The sequence below is a fragment of the Panthera pardus genome, unplaced genomic scaffold, assembly GCF_024362965.1.
Source record: "Panthera pardus isolate Hobbes unplaced genomic scaffold, ASM2436296v1 HiC_scaffold_3, whole genome shotgun sequence".
Classification (NCBI taxonomy): Eukaryota; Metazoa; Chordata; class Mammalia; order Carnivora; family Felidae; genus Panthera; species Panthera pardus.
The window spans coordinates 14,562,873-14,584,038 of record NW_026526876.1 but is presented as its reverse complement, the minus strand read 5'-3'; the positions used below and the strand labels follow the sequence as shown (position 1 = coordinate 14,584,038).

General features: G+C 60.7%; 1 protein-coding gene across 4 annotated transcripts in view; it reads left to right on the top strand.

The window, feature by feature from the left end:
- Positions 1-21,166, top strand: part of RPTOR (regulatory associated protein of MTOR complex 1) — a 330,740-nt gene that overhangs the window by 259,282 nt on the left and 50,292 nt on the right. For all 4 annotated transcript variants that reach the window (XM_019465972.2, XM_019465973.2, XM_019465976.2 and 1 more), the window contains 7 exons: positions 9,973-10,047; positions 13,126-13,191; positions 13,479-13,670; positions 13,816-13,956; positions 18,971-19,088; positions 19,941-20,081; positions 20,404-20,562. In XM_019465972.2, the coding sequence (XP_019321517.2) occupies positions 9,973-10,047; positions 13,126-13,191; positions 13,479-13,670; positions 13,816-13,956; positions 18,971-19,088; positions 19,941-20,081; positions 20,404-20,562 (892 nt within the window). The remainder of the gene's footprint in view (positions 1-9,972; positions 10,048-13,125; positions 13,192-13,478; positions 13,671-13,815; positions 13,957-18,970; positions 19,089-19,940; positions 20,082-20,403; positions 20,563-21,166) is intronic.

Here is a 21,166-nt window from a genome sequence, read left to right as displayed (position 1 = left end):
TCCCGCCTGCTCATTTTGACATCAATAATTAAATTGCTTTGATGGTCCATTTAATTTCCAGACTATGGGTTATAAAGTGCAGAGAATAAACTAAATCTTAGCGTCGGGGAGCACAAGTCTGCATGTCTCACGAAGCCGTCGCCCGCGAGGATGTGCCATTTCGGTGGACGTGAGGTGCCGTTCGTGTCGTTTGGTAAACTACAGCTGCCACGTGTCCCTTCGTAGCCGTCATCCCAGTTACGTGAGGCGGCTGCGTTTCAGAGGCCCCCGGAGTGGGTTTCGCCCCGGAGGTGATTCGGATCCACCCCCGCGGGGCCCCTGGAGAACTGTGGACCCGGAGAGTATGTCGCAGGAGCCGGGGGCTGCCCCTTCCCACACCTGCCCTGGAAGAGGCCAGGCCCGGCCAGAGTCGCACTTTGGTAAAAGGCCAGGTTGCTGCTGAGCGTGTCTGTCCCTGGCAGGAGGGAGACCGTCGTTTCCAGATGCCTCTGGATTTCCAGGAGTGAAATGAGAAGCCAAGGGAGGAAGCAGGAGGTTGTCACCACCGCTGTCAGGTCGTCGGGCCCATTGTAGCATGAATGGGCGCAGTGACTCAGGCTGCAGGGGACTTCCTGGTGAGAGGAGCTGAAGCGTCAGCCTGCTGCTGAGGGCAATCAAGACAGGCCGTCTTTTTGGGTGATGACTCAGGCCCTGTGATTCATTGTCAGGCTGGGCTGAATTGCTCACCGGCTCTGCGGCACTGATCAGAGCGAGGACGAGGACGGGGGTGTGGGTCAGCCCGCGAGGAGAGCGAGGATGAGGACGACGGGGTGCGGGTCAGCGCGCGAGCGCAGCCCAGCAGGACCCGACTCTTACGTGTCTTACGAAAAGGGCGACACAGTTCTGGTGTGCGGAGCCTGGAGTCAAGGCTGGGTTGTGGTACGGTCCGGGGCCGCCAGCTGAGTCGCCTTTCCCACCCGGGACCGTGAGGCTGCGCCTGGCGGCGACCCGGGTCCGGGCTCTGGGTAGAAGCCCACAGTGCACGGCAGGGAGAGGCCGGGCCTCGCCATCCTGGCCCTGCGGCTCCCAGCTCTGGACCCAGGAAAGCCCATCCCTCCTGCTTCCACGGGCCTCTAGACCGACTCGTCCACACTGGAAGCGGTTAGCGGGTGTGATTAACATCCCGGATTGCATAATGCTTCTCCACGTACACGTCGGCTTTTTTATTTGCTCGGCAAACGCTTAGTGGCCCTCTGATGGGAACCAGGCTGCGCGACATTCCGGGACCATAGAGAGTAATAATCAGGGTTTTGTCCTCAAAGAGCTGAGAGTGTAGCAAAGCAGGGACCAGAGTAACGAGCTCACCTGAAGGCAGCCACTCGGGGAGTCCAGCCACAGTAAGACCCAAAAGAAGGTCTCGAGAGTGGCTGGGCTGACCTGAGAGGCTGTGCCCAGAGGGTGCTCGGATGCCCGCGGTGGGGACGACAGGCCAGGAGCCAAGACACGGATGCACGGAGATGCATCCTGTCAAACGAGGTGTGAGTGCGAGCACCCGGTATCGGAGGGGGAGGAGGCTAAGGGCAGGGGGGTCTCTTTGTTCAGAAGCATTTCTCCGTCACCGCTGCCCGTTCTGCCCCTGGGTAACTGACACCAAGTGGGGGAGAACCCCATGCGGCATGGCTCAGTGTGACCCTCAGGGACAGTTTCCGGGCCTGGCTGGGAAAGTAGGGCTGCGCTACAGAAATAAACAGTTCAGATGAGTCCAGGAGTCTCAGATGAGCGCCAGGAACCGCGGGTCCCAGTCCAGCAGAGGGACCGGCACCAGGGTGAGGGCTGCTCTCCGGCCCAGGCCAGAATCCACCCAGGCAGAGCAGAGGTCCCCTGGGCCCGGCGGACAGAGACACAGGAACTGACCGCTCTCTGGTGGCTGAGCAGGTGCAGAAACGAGTGAGGGGTTGTCTGTCAGCCGGAGAAGCGAGTGAAACAAAAGGGTTATAGTGAGGAAATGCCGTCAGAGTACACAGCTCGCCTCCTCAGTGAAGAGTTTTGCCTGAATGTAACGTAAACGCTGAGCGTCGAATTGACCAAAAGCTTCGGTGAAATCATCTGGGAAAGTAGGTGGAAAACAAAAGTCGGAAGCACGAAAGAACGAAATCCTCGTATCCTATAGTGGAAATGGCTAAATAAAGACATAGCCATTATTTCGAAACCTGGAGGTAAATTCTTGAAAACCCATCCAAAAGAATGGCGATTGGCCGCCCTAGGGGAGCTGGACACGGGTGGGAGGAACGGACCGGCCGGTGCTGTCGTGCTGCCCTTTCTCGCTCTGTGTGTTGATCTGATTTGCACGTAGAGAAACCCCAAGGAGCACAGCGGAGAGAAGGGTCCCGGCCTTCCGCACCCAGAGCAGAACGAGTGGAACCACTGCCTCCTGGAGCGTGCACCTGAGCCGCGGAGCTGTGCCAGGGCAGGCATCTCCCGTCGAGGAGAGAGCTGAGTAACACGCTGGGACCCGCGTGTCCCCTGTCCCCCCACAGAACGGAGAAGGTGGAGGTAAACGCCTTGGTGCTGAGTGAGGAAGGCACTGTGATTTGGACCGGCCTCGGTTTTGGTTCCGGCTCTGCGGACGGCCCTCGGGCAGCTCACCGCGTATAAACGGGACTTAAACAACTTCCTGTCGAGGCGGCGGTGGAATCCGTGTCCGTGGCCACAGAGCTCGTAACAGCCCAGGCACAGTCAGGCATGACCGTCGTTGCTGCTTTCGTGAAGAGTGACGCAGACTCACGAGTGCAGCCTGGAGAACACGTATTGAACCTGTGTCCTGATTATAAAGACTATTTCTTCTGTTACATATCTGTTCATGAGATCTGACCACGTGTATTAAGCCACAGAAGAAACCTTAAGAATTTCCAAAAAGCAGAAATAGTGCAGACAATGTGCGTGGCAGGACCAGAAATGAATAACGGTGTCAAAAAACAGAACAGGCCGGGCAACTAGGAATTTACTTTTTTTTAAAGCAATTATCTTCAATCTTGGGTCAAAGGGAAAATACAGAACAAAATTATAGTTTCCAAAAGTGCAGAAGATGAAAATAACGGGCATCGGACCCCCAGGACGCAGCTAAAGCCACGTTCAGAGAAGACTTCACAGTCGTAAGTCCCCACACCGTCCTAACAGAGTCACAGCAGAGCAGGTGGCCAGCTCGATGGACGACACGGCGACACGAAAGGGACTCCAGACGAGCAGAAAAAAGCAGTTTGATAAAGATAAAAGAGAGGGCTTTCTCTGAGTTTGCAAACAAAAATATAAAAATGAAACCATCAATAAGAAGTGGCTTATTTGTGGGGGGAAGGAGCTGCTCACCTGATTAAGGGACCAAGCACCATCTAGAAATGACCAGGCAGGAAACACTATGGGAGGGAGGACAGGTGTGGTCCTGAGACTGTGCACGTCTCTGCGAGTGCAGTAACGCTTGAATACAGCAGGCTTCTATTTCTAGGAAGGTAGAACTTCTCAAACTGATTCGAGGAGTAAAAAGCTCGAGCAGACCGTCTCCGCGGAAGGAGTAGCGAGAGGGTGCTAGGAAAGTCCTGCCACGCCCCGTCGTTCCGGGCAGAGAATCTCTCCCGAGTGGAGGTGAAGGGACACCTTGCAGCTGTTTTTGGAGCCAGCGTGACATTGACGTAGGCACCTACGGTGCACAGCATTGTGACTGTGCTCAGGGCCACCAAAGCGCATACTTTAAATGCGGGTAAAATGGGGGCACCTGGGCGGCTCAGTCGGTTAAGCATCCAACTTTGGCTCAGGTCATGATCTCGTGGTTCGCGAGTTTGAGCCCCACGTCGGGCTCTGTCCCGACAGCTCGGGGCCTGGAGCCCGCTTCGGATTCTGTGTCTCCCTCTCTCTCTGCCCCTCCCCCGCTCACAGTCTGTCTCTGTCTCTTTCTCAAAAATAAGTAAACATTAAAACAATAATAATAATAAGTGCGGGTAAAATGGTAAATTTTATGTCTTACACATGTCAGCACACACAAAGAACACTAAAAGGCTCACACAAAGCAAGCAAAGCACATTACATCCATACTTGTGAGTGTTTGGAAGTAAGTCGGGAGAGCACCGAAAGGCTGCACAGCGCTGCCCAGTGGGTTCTTCCCCGGGTGAAGGCTTGGCTCAGCGTCCACCTTGGAAAAGCTGAGCCGTTACAGTAATAGCGCTAACAAGTACAAGGAGGCGGGGGTCGATCTCACGAAGGAGGAAAAGCGCTCAGTAACGGCACCAGAAGCTGCTTCTCCAACACTCAGGCCGGTTTCCTGTCAGCCCAGAAGCCAGCAGCATACTAATGGGGAAACGCAAAAGCAAAAGTGAGCAGAGGAAGATGTCACTGTCGCTGTCAGCTAACACAGTCAGAGGCTGGAAGTAAAGGCACAAAAATTAGGAAAGCAGAGGCAAACCACCACGGTCCGCACACAGCTAGGACCGTATGCCTGGAAAACCCAGAGGCGTCCGTGAGATCCCGCTAATGAGAGAATTTACGAGACAGGAGACTTCGGATTGATACGCAGAAACCACGGGTTACAACCGGCGGAAGAGACGTGCGCCCTGTTTACAAGAGAGCCCTAAATCTGGGAATAAGCCTGACCCGAAGCATGAGAAACCCCCATGAAGGAAACTGGAAAACATTCCTGAAGAGCACAGAATTCATCCCGCACAAATGAAGACACAGGCAGTTTAATTACAGAAGGGTTGTTATCATCAGTATGTCAGGGTTCGCTGAGTTGATTTAAACTGTAAGACGATCCCAATAAAACTAACAGCAAGCTTTTTTTTCCCCCCTCTCTCTTTTCTGGAACTAGACAGACATACTTCCTACAGAGAAATAAATAGCACTCGCCAGGGAAACTTTGACTAAGAAGAAAAACGGCAAGGATCTAATCGTCCCAGATGCCAAAACTAACGATGAAGCGCCAGTAATAAAGAGCGTTGTGGGGCTGGATTACGGACAGACAGGCTGACAAACGGGCACAACAGAAATGGACCTCAGCGCACACAAGGCATAGTGCGTGGTCAAGTCAGCATCTCAGCTCAGCGGTAAAGATGATGCGTTCCCGGGGGCTCCTGGGTGGCTCGGTCGGTTAAGCGTCCGACTCTCAGTTTCAGCTCAGGTCATGATCTCATGGTTTCATGAGTTCGAGCCCCGCGTCGGGCTCTGCACTGACAGTGTGGAGCCTGCTTGAGATTCTCTCTCTCCCTCTTTCTCTGCCCCTCCCCTTCTCACACTGCCTGTGTCTCTCAAAATAAATAAAACTTAAAAAATATAATAAAAAAAAAGATGATGCATTCCCGAATTTTTGGCACTAGGGGAGCTCGCTGTCTGCACATCCTGAACACCAGAATTGACTTTAAAGAGGTAAATTATTTAAATACAAAGAATGACACCACAAGAGCACTAGAAGAAAACCCAGGCAAATTCTAGCTTAACCTTGGAGTGATGAAAGTCTGTTCAGCTATAACTTAAAATGTAGCTATCTCTGAAAATTAATAGATTTGGTTGCATGAAAATAAAACATCTGCATGGGGGGAAGAAAAAAAACACGAGCAAATTTTCAAACAGGCAAGCATTGGTGGGTCGCAGATACTTAAAACTCCTCTTCCAGGTGAAAGGCGAGCCTTCATAATATATAAAGAGCTCCTAGAAATCAAGAAAAACTCTTTTAACAGTCCAGTAGAGAAACAGTCAGAGAATGAACGTGAACCCACAGTTCCCATACAAATGGCCCTTACTTACACACACGGGACAGGCTCAGGCTTCTCCACGATGAGGAAAGCGCACGGTAGGGCTGCACCGAATATGGGTTTTTTCACGTCTCAGATGGGCAAGCGCTCAGGTGCCTTATGGCTGAGCTGCGAGGACAGAGTGCCGAGACTGCACACACACCTACCCTGTGATGGGCCGTGTTGCTTCTGGGAATCCACAGCCTGGCCTGTGCGTGCATGAACGAGCCACGCGCTCCGAAGGGCTGTTCCGCATTCGCCGTGAAGACAGAACTCTCCGTGTGGCAGGGCCGCGGCACGTGAAGAAGCGCGAGGTGCCGGGCACAGACGGTGGTCCCCGTGTCGAAGGAAGGGCCAGCTCCGTCTCCACGGTCCTCGGATTTCTTGCGCTTACACAGAGAAGCGCCGGAAGAAGAAATAGGCCAACGCGGCAGTTACCGCAGCGCTGAGGGGAGGCTTCAACTTGCATCGTGTTTAACGTTTATTTTCGTGTTACGTCCAAACGTCATGCCAGTCCCTGCAGGGACCCAGCATGGAAGCAGACTTCCCCATCTATGCCTTTCTGCAGCATTTTGAGTTTTGAACTTTTATTTATTTTTTATTATTTTTTTTAATGTTTATTCTTGAGACAGAGACAGAGCATGAACAGGGGAGGGGCAGAGAGAGAGAGAGGGAGACACAGAATCGGAAGCAACTCCGGGTTCTGAGCTGTCAGCACAGAGCCCGACGCGGGGCTCGAACCCACAAACCGGGAGATCATGACCTGAAGTCAGACACTTAACAGACCGAGCCACCCAGGCGCCCCGAGTTTTGAACTTTTAAAGTACGTTTACAAAACGTGTTTCTCCAAGGGCACGGCGGGTCATGAGTCGCCACGCCCACCGGTGCTCAGGACTGTCCCGCCGACAGTAGTCTGTCCACCTGTGTTCGGTTGTGCCTCTGCCCCCCGCCCCCCCAGAACAGACTGGAGTCTTCGTAGAGGAGGAAGAGGCCGGCTGTGCCAGAGGGTGCCCACAAGGAACAGCTGCCTCGCCTCTTACACTCAGCCTCGCAGACCCCAGCCGTCCTGTTCTCTGCTCTGTCCTGTACCTGTCCGCAGACCGCGTCTCCGCGTCTCACGTGAGGTGCGTGCTCACGTCCCTCTCTGCTGCTCTGCTTCTCTTCCTCCCCTCCCTGGCCCTCGTTTCAAAAATGTCATTCCCTGGGGGCACCTGGGTGGCCCGGTGGGTTGAGCATCCGACTGGATTTCGGCTCCGGTCTGGATCCCAGGGCCGTGGTATCGAGCCCCGCGTCGGGCTCTTGGCTGATGGCTCAGAGCCTGGAGCCTGCTTCCGATTCTGTGTCTCCCTCTCTCTCTGCCCCTCCCCCGTTCATGCTCTGTCTCAAAAATAAATAAACGTTAAAAAAAAAAATTAAAAAAAAAAAAGGTTAGGGAGGCAGCTGCTGCGGGGCCGTCAGTTGCATTTGAGAGGCCCGTGTTCCTTCTTCTAGCGAGGCGCTTGGCCAGGGAACGGGTGTCCCGGCTCCCTGCCTGCGGTGTGGACGGAGGACGGGACTGGGACAGCGAAGCCGGTGAAAGTCCGAGCGAGCTCAGAGCCGGTCGGTAGGCGTCTCCTGCCAAGGACCGAACAGGCAGGTGGCCTTGTTGGCGGTTCCCCCTGGGGGACCCGCCCCATCAGAGCAGGTGCACGGAAGTGTGGCGCTGCGACACGGGCCTCCCTCCCGAATGGGTGGGATGTGAACCAGTGGCCTCGTGTTCCTCTCTGATGAGACAGGTTGAGGGAGCTTCCCCTGCAGACGTGTAGGCCTTGATCTGACTTGTCGAGCGCCTGGTTTAGAAACAGAAGAAGGGGCCTTTGTTCTCAGACCCTGGCACCCGACCGCTGCCCCCAGGGCCACCGGTGCCGCTGGGTGGCTGTGAACGAGCTGCCCTCCCCCAGGCCCTCTGCACTGAGTGTCTGCAGAGAGGATAGGGCGTTGATGCCTTTCTCCTTCTTCTGTCACAAACTTCATTCAGCGCGGCAGGCCCCTCAGCTTCCCTGGCTTCCCTGGCTCTCCGGGAGTTAGCCTGCTGACCTGAGTCCGGGGTGCCCCTGCCTCCTGACCGCCGACGCCTACCTGCTCAGCTCCCACGTAACGGGAGTCCAGCGGCCGCCTGATGGGTTTAGTACAGAGAGGCAGAAACACCTGATCATCAGAGCCCCCAGAAGTGGGCGGTGTGGAGGGGACGCAGGGCCGGGCGCGACGTCTACAGAGCTGGGAGGGGGCTGCACACGGCCGGGGGTGAGGGGCACACAGCTGGGGGGAACACACGTCAGAAATTCTGTCCTCACTCTTCTGTGATGGCCTTTCACCTCCGGACGGAGCGTGCCATGTCTCTGTGCACGTGTTACCCCAGATCAGTTTTTCTAGAATCGACCCAGGAGCCTGTTCGGTGTCGCGGCCACGTTCCGAGGGTCACCGTCTCCAAGGATGGGGGCGTCCGTGATCTGTGTGTCTCTCCCGCTCGCGGATGCCGCTGGATGTGTGTTTCCTTGGCCACTCCAGTAGTCGAGTGCGGGTTTCTAAGGTGGGGTCCCCCAGCTGGCGAGAGGGCATCCTGGCATGAGACCTAGCTCCTCACCTCCCGTTCCGCCCTTTCCTCTCCTACGTGCAAACAGGAACTTTGTCCCACCTTCAGGGTTTCACCCAAAGCCATGCAGATGTTATCCTCTACCCGAGTGTCTGGGGCTCGATCATCTGAGCCCCTCGACCAGCCAGCATGTACAAAATCCCCCCAAGCCCGCCAGCCTGGTGTGAAATCCGTGCTCGTGGGAACACTGATGCCGTCTCTGAGCCAGGCTCCCTCCTCCGGGATTCCAAGTCCTCAGCCCCGGGCGTCACTTACAAGCCCCTTGCTCCCGGGCACCCGTCTTCCGTGTCCTCCGGGGCCCCATCCCCCGTGGCCCAAGCACCCTCCACCTCTGTGGTCTTCCTACCCAACACGGGTGTGACTTCCGACCTAGAAGGTCAGCTTGGACCCCGCGCCCTGCCCTTTGGCTACGTGCTCCTGCCTCTCGACGGCTCTGCTGGTCTCAGAGGCGCCTCAAATGCAGTGGCCCCCAGACTGAGCTCCTCCTCCTAGCGGACCTGTCCACCGGCACCCGCCTCTTGCGATCTTGCCGGGCGCGTGGGTCCCCGGGCCCCTCCTGCCCAGATCCCAGGGGAACAGCCTCCTCCTCCCGTGTCCAGGGTCGCCCCCGTCTCCACCCCCTCTGCCCTTGCGCCTCTCCTTCGGGTCCCGCTCACTCTCCGTTGTGGTCCCCTCGAGACGCCAACCTGCAGACCCGCCACCTTGACCCTCCCAGGCCCCTCAGGCCTCCTCGGGGTCCCCGCGCGGCATCCGAAGCCCCGTGCCGTCTGCGTCCCCCATCCCGAGGGATAGGCTCGCCTTCGCCTCCGTGACGACTCTGCAGAAGATCCCAGCTGCCCCTCGGCTTAGGCGCCCCCTCCTTCCCCTGAGCCCCCAAGTCCCCAGTGTCTCCCGGCCGTCACACGCACACGGTGGTCTCCTCCAGAAACCGGGAGCGGGGTGCGTGTCACGTCTCTGCGTCCGGGACCAAAGCAGCGCCCGGCACCAGCGGGTCCTCGGACGTGTGCTGAGCACGTGAACCCACAGCCGTGCAGGTGCTTGTGGGTGCAGCGCGGCCCGAAGAGCGGGGGGAGCCGCGCCCCTGACCGTGCGCTTACCCCTGACTCCGCGGCACCGCCTCAGCGCTCTTCCTGTGGCGTGAGGACTGGGCCTCTGCTCTGGGAAGCGCGGGCTGAAGTAGGAACATGTGACACGAGTGAATCCCAGGGATCATTTTCCCCAGATCCCCGGGGAAGCTTCAGCGGGGGCTGGGTCTGCGGCAACACGGGAGGGTTTCGAGTGCCGGGTGCCCCCCTCTCGGAAGGCGGGAGGAGGGGAACGCGGGAAGGGAGGGGGTGGGCAGGGGCGCAGAGGCGAGGGCCGCCTCCAGGGCCCCCTCCCGTTGGAGCGGCCGCGCGTGCGAGGGAGCGTGAGGTGCGTCTGCGGGCACCATTCCGGCCCCTTTGCCGAGCGGACGTTGGACGCGGGAGGAGAAAACTCCTAAGGCAGCCGACCCCGACCGCACGTCCGTCGTTCGCCCGTGACAGGGAGCAAGAGGGCCCTTGCTGGCACGCGCACTCACGGTCTCTCCCTGTCTCTTTCTCTCCCCAGTCGTGCCAAGCTGACCTGGTGAAGGACAACGGTCACAAATACTTCCTGTCGGTCCTGGCAGACCCGTACATGCCAGTAAGGCTTCGTCCCCTCCCGGGACACCCTCGGGGTCCGTGTCGTCTGTCTCGCCGGCGTGTCATGCTCTGGGGTGGCCGTGGCCGGGGCTGCTCCCTGCGGGCGGGGGCGGGGGGGGCACGGCGGGGCGGGGGCGGGCGGCGTGCACCTGACGTCAGAGCCGCTCCCTTGGTGCGTCCGCGTAGGAGAGACGCGCGGCCTGGCCTGGTTGTTTCCGCTCCTCTGCCCCCCTGGCACGTCTTCTCGGCACAGCAGGAGCCACTCTCCCTCGCACCCTGTCAGCCGCGTTAGATTAATGAGTACTTGCACGTCTCTGATGTGACAGCTCGTGTGCCTCGTGAAGGTTCTGGAACACGACGAGAGGCAGATGTGCCTTATGAATCAGGAAGGAAGGCAGGGGAGGAAAGAAGAGTGTGAACGTTGAAGTTCCAAGTTAGCTTATTCTGTGAGACGCTGAACGGCAGGGACGTGCGTACACGGCACCCCCACGGCTGCACCGTCCCCGACTTCTGGGCTCCGTCCCTGTAGCCCCCAGCACGGCGGAGAGAACCGGAGACGTCCCGAGTCCCCTCCTCGATGTCGCTCCGTCTCGCGGGCGTGTTCCGAGTGTCAGCGCTCATCCCCACGGCTTTTCTTTTCTTTTTTTTTTTTAATTTTTTTTTAACGTTTATTTATTTTTGAGACAGAGACAGAGCATGAATAGGGGAGGGTCAGAGAGAGGGAGACACAGAATCTGAAACAGGCTCCAGGCTCTGAGCTGTCAGCACAGAGCCTGACGCGGGGCTCGAACTCACGGAGCGTGAGATCATGACCTGAGCCGAAGTCGGCCGCTTAACCGACTGAGCCACCCAGGCGCCCCCCCACGGCTTTTCTAAGCTAAATGCTGGTTACGAGAAAAACCAGGAGACGTTAAAGGCTGGATCGTTACAGAAAAGGCAGGTAATGCACGAGTGTCTCAACTCAAGTGTGGGAACAGCCTCATCCTTGCTGGTGCAAGCTGACACTTCACGTGAGGCCTGGAAACAGCCGCGTCCCTGCTTCTCGGGCAAGAATCCAGTCGACCAAAGGGACAAGGACACCGAAGCGGTGATCGTGGCCAAGCGGTGAGCCGAGCCGGCACACGTGGGCCCCGCTTCTTTGGCTGCAAACACGTTGACGCTTTGAACCCATAGTGACATTCGAAAGGAAGAACATTGCCACCATGCCAAAAACTGAAGCGAGAAGTCTGAGGGGAGCCACAGCGGGAAGGGGGCGCTGACCCTGGGGTTCCCTGTGCACACGGACCCTGGTCTGCACCCAGGACGGGCAGAGCTGCGGCACCATAACGGACCCCTGTGGATACGGGAGCATTTGAGGCTGGCCCCTCACCCCCCATGGGAAGGGCTCAGAAAAGGGCCCCGTTTGTCTCTCCACGTCTGGGCCGAGGTCTCTGGGGCCCTGGAAGAAGCAGAACCAAAACCCTGCAAGGCGCTTGCACGGCCCGGAGCCCGCGAGACTCAGGCCAGAGGCACAAGCCGGCTCCTGACCCGCAGGACGGAGCACTGAGCGGAGTCAGCAAACAGGAAATCAGCAGCCAAGAACCGAACGTAATAGAGTTCTCTGGAAAAGACTATAAAATGCATAAGGGTAAGTATGTTTTAGACGATTCAGTGAAACAATTTGTTGCTTTAATTATGTCCAGAAATACACCACTGGGTTGTTTCTTCAGAAGTACTTCTGCATCTGCTATAAGGAAATAATCTATTTTTTCCTTTTTACTCATCCTCAACAAGGACCGACTAGATTCTTTCAATCAGTAGGCAGTTTTTTGCGGGGGTCCCGGAAGCGGAAGACGCAGACGTTGCCGTCCAAAGCTCCGTGGATGAACCGAACGGTAGAATGGCACAGTCAGTGAGAGAATTCCTGGAGGAATCACCTGGAATGAAGCACATGAAGGCGACTCAGAGGCCTGCGGGGGGGTCTCACTGCTGCCACCCTGAGGCCAGAGTGTGCACCCGGGACATGGGGAGAAGCAGGACGCGAACAGATCACGGCCGAGAATTTTCCCGGTTTGAAGAAAGGAATGAGTTCTCAGTGAAAGCACCGTGAGTCTGGAGAAGACTAAATGAAAGCAAATCCACACAAAGGCCCACCCCAACAGAGGTAGAAAATATCAAAGGCAAACGGGGAAGATCTTAAAAGTAAGCAGAACGAGAAGAGGGCTTTGCACAGGAGCTGAGAGGACCGGGAGGAGGACTGACAGCCACGGACGCTGGAGGAAAGTGACTGTCACCCCGGAACCCCCCACCACCTCGCGCACCATTCGGGACACGGTGAAGCCAGCCCGTGGTCAGAGACGTACAATTGGTCGCGTTCGGACGCCCAGCGAAGGGCTTATGGAGCCCGTGCTTCAGGAAGAGACCGAGCCCACGGGGGCGCAGAACACAGCACGGGGCTAAGGAATGGGCTAGCGTGCGGCCATCTACATAAGCACCGGCCGTGAACACAGGCCGTAGTCGTGAGTTCGAGGGGTTAAGACCGGAGGAGGAAGGTTGGAATCGGCAGCCTTGACTAATCCAAGGGCGAGAGCGAGAAAGACCGACCTCCGACTCTGCCCCAGGTGCACGTTAACAACACCAGGCACCACGACTCTGTTACGGACAGCAGACTGGTTCCCCAGCTAGCAGAGGCACAAGGGAAGGATGAGGACAGACCCACGCGACACAAAGAAGGAAGCCGGGAACCGAGTCAGGGTGCTGGAGTCGTGCATTTTCTGCCAGCGCACTGGGCGGTGGCGGGCATTGCGTCTCCACAGGCTCGGACGGGGTACAGGGTGAGCGGGACAGGCTTGTGCGCACAGGGTCCCAGCGGGCCCGTCCCGCCCCGTCCTGCCCCTGTTGGGGAACAGCCATGCTAAGCGGCCAGCCCTGAGCCCTCAGACCCTCTTGCGGGGTTTTCTGTCCCGTGGACTCTGGTCAGAAGGCAGCAGCACTGGGTCTTGACCTGGAGCACCAAGCTTGTCACTAAGGTTCAGGACAGAGAGAGCCCCCAGTTTGCGCCACGGGGACACGCAAACCCAGGCCAACCTGTGTTTTCCAGGCTGAGCATCGGACCATGACGGCTTTCATCCTGGCTGTGATCGTGAACAGCTACAACACAGGACAGGTAAGTGTCGCAGCCGCCCGGAGCTGCCCTGTTTGGGAGCGGGGATGCTGGTCTGAGCGGCTGCTGAACCGGTCCCCCCAGAAGGGGGCACCACAGGACACGGGGCCCTTCCTTTCCCCAGCCGGCCGTCCGCAGGGCACGTTGAAGGTGGTGGGTTTGGAGCGAGGAAACCTGGGCAAATGTGGCGGCGTGAGAGTTTCCCCAGGGAACGGGCCTGTGACCGCGGCCGGCCCCTCCCCCTGCCCCGGGCCGCGGGTGAATGCGGGTCGTCGTGTGCCTTCTCGCAGGAAGCCTGCTTGCAGGGAAATCTGATCGCCATCTGCCTGGAGCAGCTCAACGACCCCCACCCGCTGCTGCGCCAGTGGGTGGCCATCTGCCTGGGGCGCATCTGGCAGAACTTTGACTCGGCCAGGTGGTGCGGCGTGAGGGACAGCGCGCACGAGAAGCTCTACAGCCTCCTCTCCGACCCCATCCCTGAGGTGAGCCCGCCGCGGCCCGTGCCCAGGCCAGCCGAGGCCAGGGTGCCGGCTTCCCGCCGGGCGCCGCACGTGAAGGAAGGGGCCGGGTGGGGGTCAGACCGCAGCCGCCCTCCGTGGCGTGACCGTGACCCGGCCCGGCCCGCAGGTGCGCTGCGCGGCGGTCTTCGCTCTCGGCACGTTTGTGGGCAACTCGGCGGAGAGGACCGACCACTCGACCACCATCGACCACAACGTGGCCATGATGCTGGCCCAGCTGATCAACGACGGGAGCCCCGTGGTCCGCAAGGTGCGTGGCCCCCGGGTCCGCAGGCAGCGGCAAAGCGCCTCGCGACCAGCGTCCCGCGGCGCTCAGGGATCGGAGCCCGTGGCCTCGGCCGCAGCTGTGAGCCCTCCGTCCCCAGGGGCGCACGTCCTTTAGAGAGCGGACCTTTAAATGTTTGTTTAATTCTCTACAGAATGCGTTTCTTCACCAGATACTCGTGTGTTTGCTTCATTTAAAGGCATTTAACAGGCTGCGCCTCCTGGCAGCTTGTAAAATAGGCTCCTTCCTGCCTGGGAGCATCACATACACACATCATGGCGACTAAAAGAGCAGTAGACACCCACAGACAGACGGAAAGGTTTGTGTAGTGTGTCCCCCTCCCCGCCCCCGTGTTTGTCAGCGGCGGAACGGAACACGTTCGCGACGGGGCAGCTCTGACTCGTCTGCACACGTGCGCGAAGGCCTCGGGTTTCCGCCTGAGACCTCGCGTCTCTGTCGGGAGCTGGCCCGGCACAGCCCGAGGTCCCCCCCACCCCCCGCCCCTGCCAGTGGAGGCGCCACCGGGTACCCGCACGGCGGCTGGTGGCCTGGAGAAGACTGTCCCCTCGGCACGGGCGGTCTTCCCGGGCATCGTGTGTCCACCCGGCACCCGGTGTGGCTGAGGTCGCGGAACGGCAGGAGGGAGGCCGGGCGCCTTTCAGGACAGGGTGTGGCTTGGGGCTGTCTGCTCACGTGGACCCCCTGATTTTCTCGGGAGGGACGCAGTCTGGGCAAGCTTACTTCCGCCAGACCGGAGACACGGAAGGACGGGCTCCCTGAGACCCTGGCGGTGGGCCCTGTTTCGCTGCCCGCGCTCTCTCGATCGGAGGCACGCTTCCTGCAGCCCTGCCAGCCTCCGTGCTCCTGCAGCAGATTGCCTCCCCTTGGACACCACTGATCAGAGTGGCAAATTAGTGGTTTCTTTCATTGTCCACTGAGATCCCTCCTAAAGAAGGAAATCTGAAATGTGAAAAGGAACGTTAATAAAAATTAAAACAACGTCCCCGTCAGCTTCCAGTATCTGGAGACTGGCCAGCACGCACCTGGGACTGCCGTGTTCTCGAACACGGCCCCAGTGTGGGCCCTGGGGTCCCGTTCCTGCCTGAAGTCCACTCAGTGTCCCTTTTTTCTGGATACGAGAATGCCCAGGTGTAGCCACATCTGTCCCGAAGGTGCCTTGCTGACCGCCTTGCCTGGGGGGCTCCCCGCTGTGGCTGCGTCCCAGGGGCGTGGCTGCACATCAGAGCCCACCCCGCTAAGGAGCGACTCATCTGGAGGCAGGGGACTTGCTCCCGCGTCCTGGGCTCAGCGTGCAGGCTGTGCGTCCGAGGCCTCGGAGCACAGAGCGGGAGACGAGCCTGCCTCCAAGGGGCAGACGTGGCAAGCAGCAGTCATTCTAGAGCCCTCACTGATGAGCAGGGCCTCGGAGGGGGGCCCAGAGCTCTCTCTGGAGCGCGTCAGCGTGATGCCTGCCCTGCCTCGTCGGGGAAGAGGAGTCAGGAAGGCTTCCGGAGGTGGGAGCTCACCTCTGGGTTAGGAGGGCTGAGCAGCCAGGAGCCAGGGAGGTGAGGGGCAAGGAGAGCAGGTAGGACGGGCGGAGTGTGTGCAAAGGCCCAGGGGTGTGAGGACCATGGTATGCCCGGGGGCTGCCCGCCGTTCGGGTGGCTGGAGCAGAAAGCAGGAGGGGGAGGGGAGGACGGTGGCTCGACGCCAGGCCCTACATGTCAGGAGCACACCTGCTCTCACCGTGCTGAGTTCCTCATTCTTCCCGCAAGTGCTTGGGTGCTGGGTGAGGCCTGGGGTGGCTGCGCTCGACCCCGAGACAATGAGGCCACGTCTGCTGTGGGAACGTGGGGCACAGAGGCTTGGGGAGGAGGGCAGCAGCTGCAGAGAGGACGCGGCCTGAGCGGGGTGGGCGGGGAAAGCCGCGCAGAGAGGTGCTGCCTGCTCAGAGACAGGACCCTGCACCGTCGGCAGAACCCTGACGCCGCTGGCACTTGTCTCCTCCTCGTCCAGAGCCATGTGGCAGGACCGTCGGGAGCTCGGGCCCGGCCTGCTGGTCTGAGAGACCCAGCTCCAGGGCCCCGAGGGTCCGGAGCACGGCTCAGGCTTGGGCATCGAGCTCCGCGAGCTCACCTGCCCCTTGCCGCTCCGGTCAGAGTCGCCGGCTCTGACCCGCGGCCGAGGCGCCGATGACATGTGCAACCAGCTGCTGTCGTGCCCCTGTTTGGGGCAGAGGAGGGAAATGGGGACGTATGGTGGGATTTTCATGAAGTCGCACGTATTCAGTATGGAAAAGATCACATGCGTTTACTTTGTGTGGTGACAGTACCCTTTCCTAGACGAGGCGATGTGACGGCAGAGGGTGACTCACTCAGTGAGCTCACTTGATAAAATCAGAGTCTGCAGATTCACATCGGCCTCCCAAATCTCTGTGGACGTGAACTTGTCCGTGAAGTATCAAATCCAGGGTGCCCAGCCCCCCGGAAGCCAGCTGCCCCCCCAGAAGGGCCAGGCGAGGGGCGGAGGTGGCTCACCGCCCAGCCACATCCTCACCCCCGGCTCCCCCCCACCGTCCACCTCCACGGCTGTGAGTCTCGTTTATTTGTACGTGGTGACCGCGGAGCACGGAGGAGCAGTGTGATGTCCACCTGCCTTCCCGGCGTGTCTGACTCCGCGGCAGTGAGAGAAGCATCAGAGGCTGTCAGGTCCCTGGTGGACTTGGTGGGGCCGAGCTGCCCGGGAGGGCCTGAGGGTGGTCGCGTCGGAGCAGACGCGCTCCCGCGAACACCGCCGTCTCGCCACGGTTACGGGGCCGCGCGCGAATCTCCAGGCCACCGGTGCCAGCCTGTCATGTGCCACTGGACACACGCAGCGGGGGGCAGTCCTCAGGGGGGGAACAAGGAGGTGGCAGCCAGAGCACACGGGGGCCACGGGGGACGCCAGGAAGGCGCGCAGTCTGACCTCCCGCGCAACCAGGGGAGAGCGTTAGCGGGTTCCCCTCGGGACAGTGCAGGAGCCCGGGCACGATGTCCCTGAGCCCTTCATGGGGTGAGCCGCGTGAGAGAGGTGGTAACGTGTCTGAAGGGAAAGGCTTCGTTTTAGTGGGTACTCGTTAAGCACCTGCTGTGTGCTGCGCCCTGGGTCCCCGGGCCTCGACGATCGGGCACGGAACCGAACCCGCCTGAACAGCCTGCACTTGAAGGCGGGGTGGGCTGGAGGCTGGACAGACGCGGGTGTGACCCAGCAGGTGGCGGTCGTGCCCTGAGGGAGGTGAAGCCGGGTGAAGGTGGGTGGGCCTGGAGGCGAGCCCCGGGTGAAGGTGGGGTGCCCAGAGAGGCATCCGAGCGGGAGGCCTGAAGGGATCGCGGGGTGAGCTGGGGACGCTCGGGGACGGTGTCGAGTGCGCAGGCCCGGCGCGGGAGTGCTGGCTCCCTCAAGGGTCCGTGCTGGATGGCGGGGCGGAGAGCCAGGAGGGCAAGGCCTCGTTTCGCTGCGCGTGTGAGCAGAAGGCTGGAGGTCGGGAGGAAGGTGGGGCGGACCGACGCCGCCGGCCGGAGGGGCTGGGGCGCTGATCTCCGCGTGCGGGCGTGCCTGTGGGGAACTGCTTCCAAAAGTCTAGGGCACAGCTGGGCTGCGCGGCCCGGCAGAACTGCCCGCACGTCTGTGTTTTGTGGTCAGACGCGCTCCAGGAGCCCGTGGCCGGCAGCAGCCGCCTCACGCGTCCTCCACCCCGGCAGGACGTACTTGATCCACAGCCACCGGGAGGGGGGGGGGGGGCGGCCAGCTCGGTGTCTGGCCTTCGATGGCCTTCCCTGCGTCAGAGGGTCTGGGACCTGGCTGCGAGCTCCTGCTGCAGGGCCCACCGTGAGCTTTTCTCACCCGACGTCAGAGCGGAGGGGAGAGTCTCTCCACAGAAGGCACAGGCCGCGTGTTTGCCGGGAGGGGCCCGGCGGGTGACCCCTACATGGCTTGTTCTCCGTTGCGCAGAGGCTGCGCTCCGGTTTGCAGGGCGGGGGGCGGGTGGCAGGGATGTAGGCACCGCGGATAAGGGCCCGATGGGGTGTCGGGCAGTGGGCGTGAGCAGGCTGTGGGGGGCTCAGGGCAGTCCGACTCGGGTGGATCGGGTGGGAGGTGGGTCAGGGGTCCGTAGTGCCGCGGGCATGGACCGAGGAGTCCCTGGCGGGAGCCGACTGGGAAGGGTGGAGCCAGCACGCTCAGGCCGAGACGCTCGGCCAGCACTGGGAAGGCCGGCCGGGAGCTTGAAGGGGGCGGGGGGGACACGGGTGTGGGTTTGGGAGCAGTGCGCAAACACGGCAGGAGGAGGCGAGGGACTTTGTGGGGTCCAGGCAGGAGACGGAGCGCAGGAGAGAACGGGGGGCAGCCGCTAAGGGCCCCGGGCCGCGTGGAGCTGGGCACCTGTGCGGAAGGCCCGCAGCGTGGGGCCACAGGGATTCCCTGCGAGCTGGGGGCCCCCAGGAGCTCACGCAGCAGAGGCCCCTGTGCTCCTTACCTCAAGCACTTGGGCCCAAGGATCCTGGAGAATTTCCCTGCCCTTCAGGGACTGGACACTACTTTTTCTTTGCAAGTTTTGCGTTTAGTAAGAGGCACGCTCTGGCCTGTCGGATGTGCTCTGCTTTAACGTGTCCGGAATTCAGATGGCTCACCCAGCGGCAGGGGTCTAATCGACACGTACCTCAGCCGGCTCCCATGACCCGTCCGCCTTGCCCCTGGAGGGTGTCATTCACGCCTGTGTGCCCACGTTCACATCTCGAGACCCCACCCACACTGCCCGTCGAGGGCTCCTGCTCCCCTTGGACCACTCGCGAGCGCGTCCCCGAAGGGCCAGTCCCTCCTGCCAACACTGAGTGCAAAGTGTTTTAACCTTTCTTTTTTCTCTGGTGACTCGAGCGCTCGGCGTGAACTTTCAGCCTCACTGCCGTTCCGCAGTCCCCTGCCCGCCACCGGTAAGCGTCGTTGTCCTTGTCCCTCTCGGCAGGAACTGGTGGTGGCTCTGAGTCATCTTGTCGTCCAGTACGAAAGCAATTTCTGCACCGTGGCCTTGCAGTTCATGGAGGAGGAGAAGAATTACCCCTTGCCTTCTCCAGCGACCACAGGTATGGCGGCATAATGCCTGAGCGGCCGGCCGGGGACCCCGGGGCAGGACTGGGGCCGGGCCCCATGACTCCCGCCATCCCAGCCACTTAGCGGAATAGAAAGGGCGGCAGGAGGGGCCACACTGACCCTCTGACTCTTCTTTTTTCCTACCGTTTTTGGGAATCAAATTCATGGGAATCTTGAAGGACAGCAAAACGCGAGCGGGGGGGGGGGGGGGGCTTATGGAAAAGCACGTCACCTCCTCCCGTGATGAGCTGTTGGTTTCCTGTTCCGTGAGTCACGTTAGGCAGCTCCTGTTCTCCCATTTGTCCTTTTTGCTGGATTTATATTTCATCATATTGGGCTGCCCCCCCCCCCACCCGCCACAAACGCAGCCTTTTCTGCGGGAAAGAGGCTCGTGATCAATAACAGAAGCGTTACTGCTTTTAGAACATCAGGGAAGGGAAATGAAAATGAACTTGCTCAGTGGAAACAGCTGGTGCGCTGGAGGAGGGCCCAGAGGCGGGGGGGGGGAGGGGGGTCCTGCAGGGCGACCGGCCGCCACCCTGTCGTCGCCTGTAGGGCAGCGGCCCGCGGCTGAGCCACAGGGCGCCTGCTGCTGCCCTCAGGGCGGCCCCGTGGCCAGCGGTGCCCTGAACGTCTGGTGTCGGTCCTGGTCGTGCCTCCCCTCCCCACCCGGCGTCCAGCCGACCCTGAGGTGTGTCAGAGGCCCTCGCTGAGTGGGGAGGCCTGTGGCGGCTTTCACGCCACTTCAGGAGGTAGCTCCTGTCACCTGCTGCTGTGGCCACTGGCCAAGGGGGCGCGATGTGCCCTGAAGCCCACCACTGACTCCTCCTCCTTCTTTCTCCCAGAGGGGGGAAGCCTGACCCCAGTGCGGGACAGCCCGTGCACCCCCAGACTCCGCTCCGTGAGCTCCTACGGAAACATTCGCGCCGTCACCACCGCCAGAAGCTTGAACAAATCTCTGCAGAACCTGAGCTTGACAGAAGAGTGTAAGATGCCAGAATTGGGCCCCTGGGCCGGGGCGGGGGTGGGTTTCGTTTTCTGAAACCTCCCGTGCGCGGGCACCCCGTCCCTCTCTCTGCCGTGAGCCCGCGCCCACTGTGCCATCGGCTGGCTGGCCAGCGGGGCCCGCACACCCGCAGGCAGCCTGGCACGGGTGCCCCTGCGGCCCACGTGCCCCTGGCTGCCGGGACCCCGGGTCTCGCCGGGGGCGCGGGGCGCGGCTGGAGGAGACCGGTGGGGCCGCGTGGGCGGCGCACGTCCCGGGAGCCCCGGCTGACCGCCCCCCCCCCCCCCGCCCTCCGTGGCCAGCGGGCAGCTCGGTGGCCTTCTCCCCCGGAAACCTGAGCACCAGCAGCAGCGCCAGCAGCACCCTGGGCAGCCCCGAGAACGAGGAGTACATCCTGTCCTTCGAGACCATCGATAAGATGCGCCGAGTCAGCTCCTACTCCGCCCTCAACTCCCTCATCGGTGAGTGCGGCGCCTTGGCCCTCCTGTCTGCCCCCACCCACCTCCGCGGCACCAGGGCTCGCCCCCGGTGCTCGCCAGATGGCGGACGCCGGGACCGTCTTGGCCGGAGAAGAGGGGTCAGCCGGGGTGCGGGGGGTGAGCGGTGTGTGCCGGGCAGCCGGCAGTTTCCGTCACCTTCGCTGTGCTCTAACGATGGCCGACGCGCCGTTCTGGGCTCGTTGTGTGGGGAGGCTGCCAGAACCTTCCGTCTGCCGCCACACCCAGCGCCACGGCCCGTTCGCCGTCCCCTCCCTGATTTCGCCCCGGGAGACATCTTGTCTGTCGCGGCCAGGGCAGAGCCGGGGCCGCCACACCTCTACCAGGCAGAGTGACGGCCCCACCCACACCCGCCCCACACACACAGAGGTCTTCCCTCCTCACGGGGTCGTGGGCATCCGCCTCGTTCCTCCCGTGCGACTGTCAGTCTTCGGGGCGCTGGCAGCAAGGGCCGCACCTGCTTGGCGGGCCTCTCCCGCCCCTGCTGCGATGCCCAGGATGGTTTCCCAGGCCTTGGCTGGAGCTTTATTTCATGTTGAGAAATGCTTTACACGTAAACTTGGGGACA